This window comes from Drosophila willistoni, chromosome 3R, assembly GCF_018902025.1.
Source record: "Drosophila willistoni isolate 14030-0811.24 chromosome 3R, UCI_dwil_1.1, whole genome shotgun sequence".
Classification (NCBI taxonomy): Eukaryota; Metazoa; Arthropoda; class Insecta; order Diptera; family Drosophilidae; genus Drosophila; species Drosophila willistoni.
In genome coordinates this window covers 28206212-28219576 of record NC_061086.1, presented here as the reverse complement: position 1 = coordinate 28219576, position 13365 = coordinate 28206212, and the positions used below count along the sequence as shown (strand labels likewise).

Sequence of the window (13365 nt, the reverse complement as noted above, 5' to 3'; positions counted from 1 at the left end):
TCCCGGCTCGGCTAACTACGTTCTAGCTATTTTACCTTAGTGCAATATACATATGCTATTTTTTTTTTGGAGGGGAATCCCTTATGAGAAGAAGTCAATTATTTCGAGTCTCACTCTCATCGATGCCGAATAAAACTGGTTTTTCTCTCTCGCCCAAAATCTCCAACTCCAGATAATTTCAAAAATTGCTTTAATGGTTGTTTTTTCCGCCAATTGTTGAGCCGAATAAAACACGTTTCTGTTTATAGTGTTTCATTAAGTTCATATAATTTATATAATATGTAATATTATCATAGTTCATTGACATTTTTGTCGATGCACGCGCCTATTGAGGGTGTCACAAATGACGTGATGTAACTCAAAAACTAGTCTCTGGTTTTTTGGATAATATTTGAAAAGTATCTACATTTTAAACATTATGGATGACTTGGCGTACAAAGAAATCTGCTCCTAGATTTAGCAGTAATTAAAATACAAATAGGATTATTATAATTACAAATTTTTTTTTTCCCTTAATTCAGGGTTTGACATTGAAAACAACTATTAAAAAATTCACTAATATTGTCCAAAATATCCTTTTGTCTTTGGAGTAAATTTTTACCATCAAATGGGGAATACTCCAGCAAGTTGTCAAACATCAATTTCAATAATTGCGTCACGATGTTTTCTATTTCATTTCAGCAATTCATTTGAATCTCTATAAAAAAGCGAGAGCGTTGAGTTCATTGACCGTTTCTAGGTCACAGATGAAACTCCCACATCATCAAGGTTGTTTACGACAAATAAATTTAATGAATCTATATAAAATGGAGATTCATTATGAATGAATTTACTATAATTATGAATACTTATAGTAAAGTAAAATTTGTAGATCCTTTTTTTGGGGCCACTACGAATTGAGTCAATCTGATGACAAGTTTAAATATTTATAAATTATCTTTTAAGGTCAATTTGAGGCTCATAATCTAACATTACTTATATATTTGTGGGAGAAAACTGTGTAATAAATTGTTGAAGGTGAGAAAAAGTGTATATTTTTGTTGTATTAAAAAGTAATAGTTATACATTTCCTACATCGGTAACCAAAAATATTTCGTTGAATCAGAAAATTCAAATGCTTTTTTCGACTTTTACTTAAAATTACGAGTTTATTTTAAGAATCGTAAGCGCGTAAATATATTTTTTAAAAATGTGTAATATCGTAAATGATTTCTATGTTGATTCGCTAAATTTGGCTTTAATTCTAAACTAATTAAGTCAAATATAAAAAATGTTTTTTATGATTTATTTAAACCCAGTCGGCTTAGTTGATGTCCCAAAAATTGTTGCATATTTTAGGGGATTTGTACATAAAGATCATAAATTGTAGTTTTCAGTTTAATTAAAGTGTACAAGTTGCTTAGTGTTTGTAAACTAAAATTAAATAAATTACTTTTATTTTTATAAATATAGTTTAGTAATCATTTAAAATAAGTCAAGAACGTGTGTTATAAATGCACCTCACTTCATTTTAAGGATTCCTTACGACCTCTGTGTTTATATTGAAGCCACTAAAATTGTAGTGTTTACTCTTTACAATTTGTACCACTTGCTAAAAAAAATAATATTTAATTTTAATTATTTATGTACGTTTGTTTTTAGCCTAAACTCACCAGCACCAGTTTAATTAGAAAGACGGCAAATGTTAGGAAATTAATACTCATAATTGCCGCTTCGGGTGGAAAGTCTATATTGGCGTCCTCCAACAGGCCGCGACGTTTGCGTCTTTGCCGCTCGGTTGGTTGCCACAGAACCGAGAATTGTTGCTCTGTTACACCCAAGTTGTGGGAGTGGGAATGTGGGATTGTGGGTGTTGAGAAAGTCAGCAAAGTCACTCAAAATTAACAGACTCTAAAATACGCACCAATAATTTTCATGAGATTGTCGCGCAATTGCTTCAGCAATTTGATTTTTTTCTCTATACTCAATGCCGATTTCTTAATCCAAGTGTTTTGCATAGATTTCAGGAACTTGAGAAATCCTTGCATGGTGGGAAATTGAATGTCGCCTTCGTTTATTTGAGTGGCATCTGTTGAAGCAGCCATTCCATCTGCAACTTCGCCCTCTGTTGCTTGCGAGGAGTGTCGCCTTGAGGTGGTTTCCACTTTGGGTGTGACCACATCCATTGGTTGTCCTGTGGTATTCGCTGGCACCGCAATGTGTGTGCTTTGACTGGGGCTAACGATTTGCGGCTTGGCCTGATTATTGGTAACACCAAAACGTTCGCGTTGATACTCAATCCATACCGCACTGTGTGTAGTAAATCCTTCTGGCTCTGCTTTGGCCTTGTTACCTGGATTGAGCTTGATCTGAGATGTTACACCAAGACCAGAGGCTGCCAGCACTACAAGGCTCAATTGGATCATTGAGAGCGGCATCTTCTTCGTTGGGTTGTCATCTGTAAACTGCTGGAAAAAGTTTGGAAGACAAAGTATTCTTGCTGGGAGAACTGTTGTCCCAGTTGTTACACATTGTTGCATTTAATTGTCAAGCATTGTTTTATTTTTCTTTCTTTGTTCAGAGCTGAGTGCGTTCATAAGAGTTTGCCTTTAAAGCTACTAGCTACTAGTTTTTGATTTAGTTGAAATAAAAATGCGTGACAGTAAATGTATGATGGAGAGGGGGAGAGGGGTATTCACTATTTAATGTGCCGGCACAGATGAAAACGCATCCATTTCAATGCCTTATCACCAATGGCCTCCACTTTGGGTGAACTATCGGATAGATGTCTATGGCAATCCGCACAGTTTGGGTAGTTATCGTTCGATGAACCAGGTCACATATCACCAGCACAATCCCAGCGTATGTCGTCGGCTTCATGCGTTAAATAACGCCCACCGCCCACCTGTGCCTCCAGATTACGCAAATCTCGATAGGTTTGCTTATCCTGCAGCCAATAGTGTTGAAGACTCTTGTCTACCGTATAACGTTTGCGTTGTTTCACCTGCAGCAGGTTGTTAATCAGGTCAATGGCTAAAAAATAATGGATAAGATTGAAATTGTTGTAGTTTAGTCGTCTTTTTCGCTCACCATTTGATGATATCTCTTTCCAGGGATTCGGTGGATACATAAAGGCGGCATTCTGAATCTGATCATTGATGTCCTCTTCCTCGTTGAAAGGAAAAGTCCCACTAAGACTCACATAGATGATGACGCCAACGCTCCACATGTCGAGGGATCGATTGTAGCCTTTGTTGCGCAACACTTCAGGTGCAAGATATGCCGGTGTACCCACCACGGAACGTCGAAATGATTTCTCGCCAATAATTCTTGCATAGCCAAAGTCACATAACTTCACTTGTGGGAATTCAGCATCCGAGGAGAGCAGCACATTCTCCGGCTTCAAGTCGCAATGCACAATGTTTTGCGAGTGTAGGTACTTTAGAGCAATCAGTATTTGAGTTATTAAGAATTTGGTAACACGTTCACTGAGACGTCCACGTGAATGTGAGAGAATCATCTCCAACATGTCCCCCTTTAGTTTCTCCATGACAACAAATATACGCTCCGGAGTCTCGAACATACGCTCCAGATTGACGACACCGCAATGCGAGATATTCTGGAGTATGGCCACTTCGTTCTTTAGCTGTGCCTCCTGCTTGGTGGGAAATCGAAGCTTATCAATCACCTTGATGGCCACCTCACGCTTGGTTTTCTTATGAACACCGCCGTACACGACACCAAATTGTCCCGATCCAAGAACCTCATCGGGAAATATTTGATATAGTTGTCCCATATCCTGGACTTGTTCCTCTGATTCACAGCATTCTGAAAGCATAAAAGTCATTAGCCAAATCAATTGATTTCAGTGGCTGGAGGAGTCTCTTACGTGTATTTGTTACATGCATATAGGCCTGCCTTATGCTTGTCTCCCAGGATTTGGCAATATCGCTGCCAATACCACTATCTGGCGGCGGCAGTCGCACAGCCTGCTCATCTTTCACTCCGAGCAGAGGATCTTGACCCACAAAATAGCTCAGATTTGGCATACACAATTCAAAGCAATAGTTGGCCTCTTGCGATTTTGGTTCCCGTTGCGTCTCTATGGATATGAGTTCCGACAGGGCCAACTCTTTGTGGTATTTGCTACCCTGCTCTGAGATAAATAACGTTATGGTTTTCGAATCTAGACGCCAATAGTAGCGCTTAACCGCCTTGTCCAGTGAGGTATAATGGACCAGCCAGCCCTCTTTAATGGCCTGACCACCACGTTTCTTGGTGTGCTTGACCGATTGGACGATTCGCATTAACGGGATATTGGCACTGGGCGAGGATGACGAAGAGGATTGTGATTGCTCGGATTGACCATCACTTGACTTGGTTTCACCACTATTACTACTGCTATCCAATCCGCCGCCATTGACCAGCTCGGGCGGTGAATTTTGTGCATTTGTCAGAGCTTTGGGCGCTTCACGAGGACGTCCCGCTACCAAATTGGTGGCGCCACCTTTAAATTTGCCCATGCCCAGCTCATTATCCTCAAAATCACTGTCGTCGAATTCCTCACGAAAGAAATTGTCGCGATCCTTGCGTGTTGGTGTTCCCTCATTAATCTCGGCCTGCAATTGACTCAATTGTGCCTCGCCCGTACAATCCAGCGGCACCTTGTCCATGCATTTCTTGTGCGTATTATATTGGCAGTCACGACACTGCAATCCCTGCTTGAACAAACCCTTCAGCAGCTTCTTGCACAGCTGACACACTGTTGGAATGCCATACGTGTGCACCATAAATGTGTGTGGTATGCGGAGGACGGTGAGTCCATTGCGACCGCTGCTGCTCCCGGCCGAGTGTGTCCTCTGATGTCGTCCAGCCTGATAGCCTGGTATGTTCTGCGAGTGGAAAGGGTTGGAGTTGTTATGCTATTCGAATGGCTAAAATAATATACGTCCACTATTTAAAATCTCCCTCTCTCTCTTTCTGTCTCTTCTTCTTTACGAGTATTTAAAATGCATTGAAAACAAAATCAAATTCAAATCAAACTTGTTAGTATGTAAAAATATAGAAAATTTATTCAAATGGTAAGCATACAATAATAAAGAAAAATGGGCAAAGCAAAACACAATGAAATGAAAATGAATACATATTTTAAATACTCGTAGGAAGTAGCATAAAGCTTCCTCTATTCCACCCACAAAACCCGCCACCATCTTATTCGATAGCTACCTATATATATGTATTGTAGGCTAAGTACGTCTCCCCCTCCCGCCCGTTTCAAGCATTGTCAATTCTTAATAATATCATTCATAAGCTCCGACATGCGCTTTACCAGTGAACTGTTCGAGTCATTTCTAGACTCCTCATTGGAGACAAGCGACTGCTGTGAACTGCTGCCAGATGGACTGCGGGGCGCTTGCAGGGTAAAGGAGCGTCTGGATGTGGCGTCACTTGAGCGATTGCAGTTGTTTGGTATTTTCACTACGCATCGTTTGTGATAGTTTTGACCGCAACCTGACAGGACAGAAGATGGAGAAGATGGAGAAGATGGTCAGCAACAGATAGATATGGGTTGTATTAGTCAGGACATGGAGACATGGGCTACATACCATCACATTTGAGTCCTTGGCGCACCAGACCAAACAGCATTTCACCGCAAAAATCACAGAATGTGGGCGCCTTATACGAGTGCACGTTGAGGCTGTGTGGCTTCAGTGTTGGCATTTCCGATGTGGGATACAATATGGCTGTTCAATAAAAAAAATAACGCCCATTGATGTCAATACTTGGGGGATTGCGGTCAACAGATGGCTTCACTTACGACTCGCTGTCAATACAATTTCCACTAAGGTCTCGTCGACAACTTCCGCTGCAGAATTGATAATATGCAGCACATTTGGCGTACTATAGTCATGGACGAAAAGTAAAATTCGTTCTGATAGATACGTTAAACCGCTATCTGGTATCTGTGAATTGGAACAAAGTATCAACTGATGAGTGTGTGTGTGTGTGACTAGATATATTTTTGATGTTCTGCCTGATTTTACGCTCACTTTGCATATGGTCATTGTTATCAGTTTATATTCATATCTTAATTGATTCTCTGCGATAAGAGTTGAGTAAAATTTTTGCATCAAATCTAATATTGATTTCAATTGATAAGGAAAACATAAAATAAACAAAAAACAAAAATGGTTGGATACTCTTTCTTCTAGAAGACAAACACACATAAATTTCTATGGTAACCTACTTCATTGAAGCAACGGAATTGCTTTTCACACGTAGATAAGTTTGTTAAGGAGTTTGTCTTCTTCTACCACTGAAGCTTGATAGAGGGAAAAGTGCGTGTTAGGCAAGCAGCTGTCTAATTGAATTGGTCATGGTTAACAGCATAGAACGGAAATGTGGCTAGTGAGTAGATACATATATATGTATGTATGTAGTCCTGCTGACTTACTTAATGAAATTAAGCAATTATCGTCCACACAGAATTTATTACAACCATGAGAAATGTGTGTGAGTGTGTGTGTGTGTGTGTTCGTCCTTTGACTGCCAACAACTACTACAATTGTTCTTTGAGGAAACTCTGTATGTTGACTTGACCGCATTACGCCTGCATGGATAGCAAAAATATTGACATGTTCTAGCAATCGTTTTGCATAATTAACTAGTTGACTATTAGTCAACAGATGGTGACCCATTTGCCCAATCCCATCATTACAAGACACCCATTTCTTTACCTTAGTATTTATGAAATCACATGCCAAATCCTTGAGAGACTTTAAGGTTAGAGCATTCACTGGTACACTGACTGCATCCCGTATGCTGCCAAATTGAAACAGAAATGTCACCTCGGGCCCCTCCATGATGATGGGAACGCTGCCAACGCCGGCGCCGGCGCCGATGCCAACGCTGCTGCCGTTGGAGTTAGTGTGATGTCGTTGTGCCAGGATTGCGCCTTTGGGGGTCCAGATAATTTTTTTCAAAAATCTCGTAACCACAGCCAATGCCAATGGAGGACGTTAGAGGTGGTTGAAGCTGGTTAATAAAATTTTTCGTTGCTCAGCTTTATGGTACAGTAAATGCAGCAGCTGCCCGAATCTCCTCTTCTCCTCCTCCCTCTTATCTATCAGTTCCACTCTTGCTTCACCTCTATTTGGAACTACTTGTACTTTGTTGTTGTTGTTCTGGTTTGATGGTGGTGCTATTTTGCAAATGCCAAGGACGAAATCAACTTTTGTACTCGTTTCACTTTTTACGACTATTATTGTCGTTGGCTCTCCTTCAACTGGTTGGACGATTTTTAATGTTAGTTTTGTGGTTTGAATCGGTTTCAACATCCACTTACTTCTTCGGCGGGTTTCTTTTCTTTACTGTTTTGTGGTTTCAGGATTTCTGCTTAGCTGCAGTCAGTCAGAGGCTCTTACAATCATGTATATATATATATCAGTTATTATGAAGGTTCATCTAGACAGGCCATTTGCGGGGTAGTAAAAAAATAAACTGAAAATAAAATAGAAGAAAGAAAGTAAAATATTTGCAGTTTTAGTTTTTGTTTCTTTTTTTTGTTCACCGCCAGACGAAAAACACTTTATTTAATGACTCAATTTGGCCATAAATGAAATTATTCAGATTGTAATCCAATTTTATATATGTATGTATAGATTTATATATATAAAAAATTTATAAAATACCAAAAGGATTGTTATACTCGAAAAAATATTAATTGGATTTGTAAAAGTCAAGTTTCTGTTTGCCTTTTTTGTTATTGTGTGGTTCAAATGAGTCAGAGGCAACAACCGTCAATACCCTAGTCAACAAAATGTATCTTTACTTTTGTGAAGAGTATCTTTTAGCTTACTTTGACTATCTTTTTGTTTGAATCTTAAGGGAAGAGCATTCCGCTTCATAACTTGAAAATATTTCATTTTCTAAATCATGAATAAAACAAATTTTCATGACTATTCTTTTTTTTTAAGTCGGGAGAGTTGCAAGAGTATTCAAACTTCATTATAGTCTTCGATGAGCTATTGCATTCCAATAGATTTGAGTGAGATTAACTCGGTCTATCTATCATCAGTATATTGGATACGTATTGTATGTTAGGTCATGGAGCAAGTCTCTCAAAACAACAATGGGGATTACATTGACCCAACCCTCTCCCTCATGGTTCCACAGGCCACTTTCATTACGTTCAAGTCATTTAATTAGACATGATATACACCTATTTTTTTTCTTTCTAGTATTGTGATTATTGAAAACTGGTTGCTAATTGCTTTGAGAAAATCTATTAAGCAAGTATACACACACACACACGTAAATGTGTGTGTGAGTATGTGGGAATAATTTGATGAAAGATACAATTGATCACTGCGCATTATTCGTCAATTGTTAAGACGAAAACATGTATATATATTTTCCTGACCTATATAGCACATGAGTATGCATGAAAAATGCCAGACATTAAACATAATTAAAAAAAATCAGACTGAAAAATATGCCCATAAACTGGGGAGACTGCTGCGGCGGTCATGGTAAGAATGCCAAGAGATGTAAACGAAAGGGAGAGAGACAGACGGCCAAAACGAAAGCCAAGCCAAGTAAAAAATGACGATGGCAAGCAGCGGCAGCCAAGCAACTTTCTAAAAAAAAAAAAAACAATTTTTAAGTAGGTGTATCAGTCTAAAGTTGAATATGTCTATACGTATGGATGTAGGTATGTATGTATGGGAGGGAGTGTATGTATTGGCTTCTTGGCTATGCCAGAGGGTTAAAGTGGGGTAATGCGTTTTGAATTTCAATTGAAGCCATCCATCCATAAGCAGGGAAGCTGCCAGTGGCTAGAAGTGGAGGCTTTTCAAATACATCAAGTGGCTGACAAAAAAAAAATAAAAATTGGAGCATCAAATGACGCAGCACAGTAGAGCCTTAAGTCAAGGCTATTGGCACATAGACACACACACACACACACACACTGAGGCACTCATATACACATGGACACTTGAAGATTTTGTATCCATGAGATACAATTTGACATTTACATAACAACGAGCAACAGCTGCCGCCTGCTTGCTAATTTCTATTCAACAAATACGCACTTTTTGTTTTTTTTTTTGGTTGTGTTCTTCTTGGTTATACTTTTTTTATTGAGTAAATTGATGCCACTGTGACATGGTGACTAAGTCTTTAGATTGTTATTGCTCTTAATGTTCTTGTTGCTATTATTCTTTGTTGCAATTTGATGTCACTGCCATCATCATCATCGTCGTTGTCGTCGTCGTCGTCGTCGTCTTGGTCGTCATCTAACTGCCACGGCACGTTCTGAGTTTGTTAAGCCAAAAGAGCAACTGACTTGGCCAACTGCTTGCCCAAAGTCAAAGCGGTTGACGATGCCACCGCCAGAGCACAGTAAAAGCAAACTCAAAACTTGTTTTACAACACACACACACACACACAAGCACACAGACAAATAAACAGAAACAAGCCAGAAAGAGAGACAATAAGCCAGGAGTGGCTGATATATACTCAATTATATTCCAGAGGTAAGAATCAAAGCAAAGCACTTATTGACTTTATTTTACAATTTCTAAAACTTCTTTTTTGGCCAAGAGCTGAAGTAAACTTTCAAATAGTGAGGTCATTAGAGAGGGCCATTTCTAGCATAGTCCGCTCCTGTTGTTTAAGGTTGTGTGTGTGTGCGTGTGTGTGAGTGCTTCTGAGAGAGTGTATGCATGAGCATTTGTGCCATGAACCAAAGTACTCAACCCGGCATAGTCTATTCTCTTGCTTTTCCCGCAACTACTTTAGCTCATTGAGTTTTTCTTCTTCCCTCCATTCGTGGTTGGCCTGTTTTGTTTGTTTCCTTTGTTTGTTTGTTTCTTGCTGTTGTTGTTTGTGTTGTTGTTTTAGCGGCCACTGATGCCCCTTTTGTCAAACCCAAACCTAAAGCCCAAACCTCCTCCACACCCAACTCTTCACTGCCACTTGTATCCCTTGGCCGATTGTTGCTATTGGCGCTACAATTTTGCACTCTTTCTCTTTGTTGTGCGCCCATTTTCTTCTTTTAGCAGTCATTGTCAAGGCTGTGCCACACACAAACTACCTGTGGTTTCCCAACCTGGCTTGATAAGCGATTTTCACAAAGTTTACCCCCCACCACCACCCCCACCCCGCGGGCTAGTGAAGTGAACGAAGGACAATGAAAAAAGTAACCAAGTGGAAGCCAAATGCTTGTTCGCATTCAATACCAATTTTTGCCAAGGGCCAAGTTCTAATTGAGTTTTCACCACAAAAGTTAGTTTTTGTTATTGTCAAATTGATGCTATCATTTGTATACTAATTATGTGTTTAATTCATTTAATTGACAATCAGTCACATCATAAAAGCAAACGGTTATACATTTTTATATTTCTAATATTTATTGATTCATTTTTTCAACTACTTTATCTTGAATGGCTAACTGAAATCTTAGGTAAACAACCTTCAAAAATAAAAGCATCTTTTAGAACATAAATTTTAAATTTATTTCAAATAAATGTTTAGTAGAAAATTGGTTCACAATCTTGGAATCTAATAAGTTTCTAATTACATGTCATAAAAACAAACTATAACAAAATTTAATGCCCTGTTTTTCTTCATTTAGTTAATCTTCCTTCATATTTCGATCTATGTATATTCCAATTTAAGCAACATTAACTTATATTTGGCTTTGTTTTTGTATTTGAATTTAAATCGTAGACATTTTTGCATGTATTTTAAGATGAAACTCACGCCATAATCTGTAATAATTTTTGCGGCATTTTTCTTTTGGCATTTGTTCAAGTATAATTTGCTTTTGCTTTTATTTCGATTGGGGCTTATCAATGTGTTTATTTATTTTCATATTCGACTTCTAATTTTTAAACAAACAGCAAATAATATGTAAATAAAAAAACGAATGAAGAAAAAAAAAAAAGTCGCAGGCTTTGATTGTATTTCGTTCTTCTTTTTTGGCTGCTGATAAGGCGAGAGAGCAGAGCGCATGGCATCATCAGCATCGATAGATAATTAGCTGATAATAAGTAGGGGCCGTTACGATGCTGCTGCTGATGCTGCCACCACCAGCAACATCACCACCGTTTGGGAGGGGATAGTTCAAATTCCAATGTGGGTAAAGTTGATCCACAAAAACTCACAGAAACCCACAGAAACCCCAGAAACCGAAAACCGAACTGTGAAAATTGTAAACCAAAGGAAACAGAAGTCATTAAACTGTTCCATTGCTTCCCACTTATCACACAGGCATACACACACACACACACACACACACACTTAGAGACATATAAATTCATTCCTAAGAAACATGGCCTGAGACACTCATATCAAGTATACGACAGGCTGACGCACAGCTAAAGGCAACAAGGCCAAGGAATAACTTGAATGTGTTTTTGTTCATTTGTTTGTTTTGCTAACTGAAGTCTTTGTTGGTTATATGTGTGCTTGTGTGTGTGCTTGTGTGTGTGTGTAAGGATGTAGATGAATGTACATGCATATGTACTATATATATACATATATGGGGAAAATAAATATTAAGAGGCGCGGGCGCAAACAAACATACATATTTATGCATTAGAGTTGGAATGGGCAACTAGACCAGAAAAACAACAAATGAGACACCCACTCTTGTAGCTCATCCTGTTGGACTTCGAAATGGAAAGAAAATAATCATAAATCCTCCACCATTGACTTTACCATGAACTTGGCGGAACTCAACGGAAGTATCTACATATCTAACTGAAAGGCATTTCCAATTCACTTGAATTGTGTTTCTTATACAGAGTTTTCATATATTTTGCATAACATGAAAACGACATTAATGTTTATAAATAATTAAAGAAATAATTTGTTTTGCATTTTTATTTCTATTTTCATTCACGCTCATTTATTATGCGTTATATTTATAACGTATAATGGAGAGAGACTTGCAATTAATTTGAATAATTAATATGCACATTTACACAAGCACAAGACACACACACCAACACACACACACACACACAAATATTTATGCACAAGTGTACTTATGAAAATACATGTATACACACATTGACACACCTTCAGTGGTGCCCCATTTTGACTGACGCTTTTCTTTTCAAATTTTCAATATATATAAAACTTTTTTTTTGGTTTTTTTTTTTGTCGTAGTTTGTTTGTTTCTTTTCTTTGCTGGGGTCTTTTTTCTTTCTTTCGTTTTTATTTTGGTCTATGCTACTCTACTGCCAAATCGTTGCCAGTTGTGGCAGTGGCAGTGGCAGTGGCAAAAGACAGCATCGTCGTCAGCGTCGTCTTTCGCGACGTTATCCGCATCCACGTTGTGGCAATGATTACGTTTTCAACTGGACGAGAATATATTTTTTTTGGCACGTTTGCACTATGTCTCGTTCGCCGCGCAACTGAAGCAAAAACAGCAAAAGCAAAATCTACGAAACAAATTGCCAAGCTCGTGCTAGCTCAACTCGACTCAAAGTTTTTTGGGAACAGCAGCAGCAGCAGCAGCAGCAACAGCAACACGGGAATCGTTTGGGTAACACTGCAAAACAAGATTCACTCACAGAGGGCTCAGAGGTTCAGAGAGAGAGGAAGAGAGCAAGAGCGAGTAAGAAACAGAGTGTGGGAGAGAGAGAGAGAGAGACCAGGGAGTATGCCGCAAAAGCTAAACATAATTTGCACCTTTGCTTGTGGCATATTTTCCTCATTCACTTCAACCACTTCCTCAATAGATTTTCCCAAAATTTTTCTTCTGTTTATTTATTTTTCTTCATTTTCTATTTTTTTTTTAATTTTGGCATTTTAGCTGTTGCTAGCTTGTAGCCATTCAAGTTGTTTACATTGCTTGTTTTCTCACACAGGTGTTTCTAGCTTTACAACATTAGTGTAAAAAGAGAGCAAGAGAAAAAGAGAGAGAGGACGCGTTTCGTTGTAAGAGAAAGCGCTTTGCAGAGTTGTCAGGGGACCAAACATTTCGAAATATATGGAATATGTTAAAAGTTTAGCAACATTATTAGATTTTTAAGTTTTTTAGGTGTTGGAAAACATTATTTTCATTTTCATTATTTTTGTAGAAAATTAAACATCTAAATCATGTATACGACGCCACTTTGAACAATAACTTTTAATCATTTTGTAAGTAATTACATACTTTTTTAAAAAAAAAGTGTTTAAAATTATTTTATCTTTAAATTATTAACGGATACTTTTACTTTATTTTATATTAACTCGCTGAATTCTCAAACACACCACTCTATAAATTACTGGAGTCATTTAAGAGAGGTTTCATTTAAGTATTAAAGAGCGAATTGAACTTAAGAGAAAGGCATATGAGCTTTTCTAGCCCTCTGATTGTTGCTTTCG

General features: G+C 38.2%; 2 protein-coding genes across 2 annotated transcripts; both read right to left on the bottom strand.

Moving 5' to 3' along the window:
* Positions 1-1461: 1461 nt before the first annotated feature.
* On the bottom strand, positions 1462-2519 carry LOC6648201. Its single transcript, XM_002069538.4, has 3 exons — positions 1904-2519; positions 1653-1807; positions 1462-1591 (listed from the first exon to the last, which is right to left on the bottom strand). The coding sequence occupies exons 1-3, from the start codon at positions 2517-2519 to the stop codon at positions 1511-1513; spliced, it is 852 nt and encodes a 283-aa protein (XP_002069574.3). The 3' UTR covers positions 1462-1510.
* Positions 2519-12132, bottom strand: LOC6648202 (serine/threonine-protein kinase D3). The gene is made up of 8 exons (XM_047009172.1): positions 12070-12132; positions 6717-7479; positions 5798-5942; positions 5586-5723; positions 5309-5490; positions 3869-4871; positions 3070-3807; positions 2519-3012 (listed from the first exon to the last, which is right to left on the bottom strand). The coding sequence occupies exons 2-8, from the start codon at positions 6840-6842 to the stop codon at positions 2816-2818; spliced, it is 2529 nt and encodes an 842-aa protein (XP_046865128.1). The 5' UTR covers positions 6843-7479; positions 12070-12132; the 3' UTR covers positions 2519-2815.
* Positions 12133-13365: the final 1233 nt, after the last annotated feature.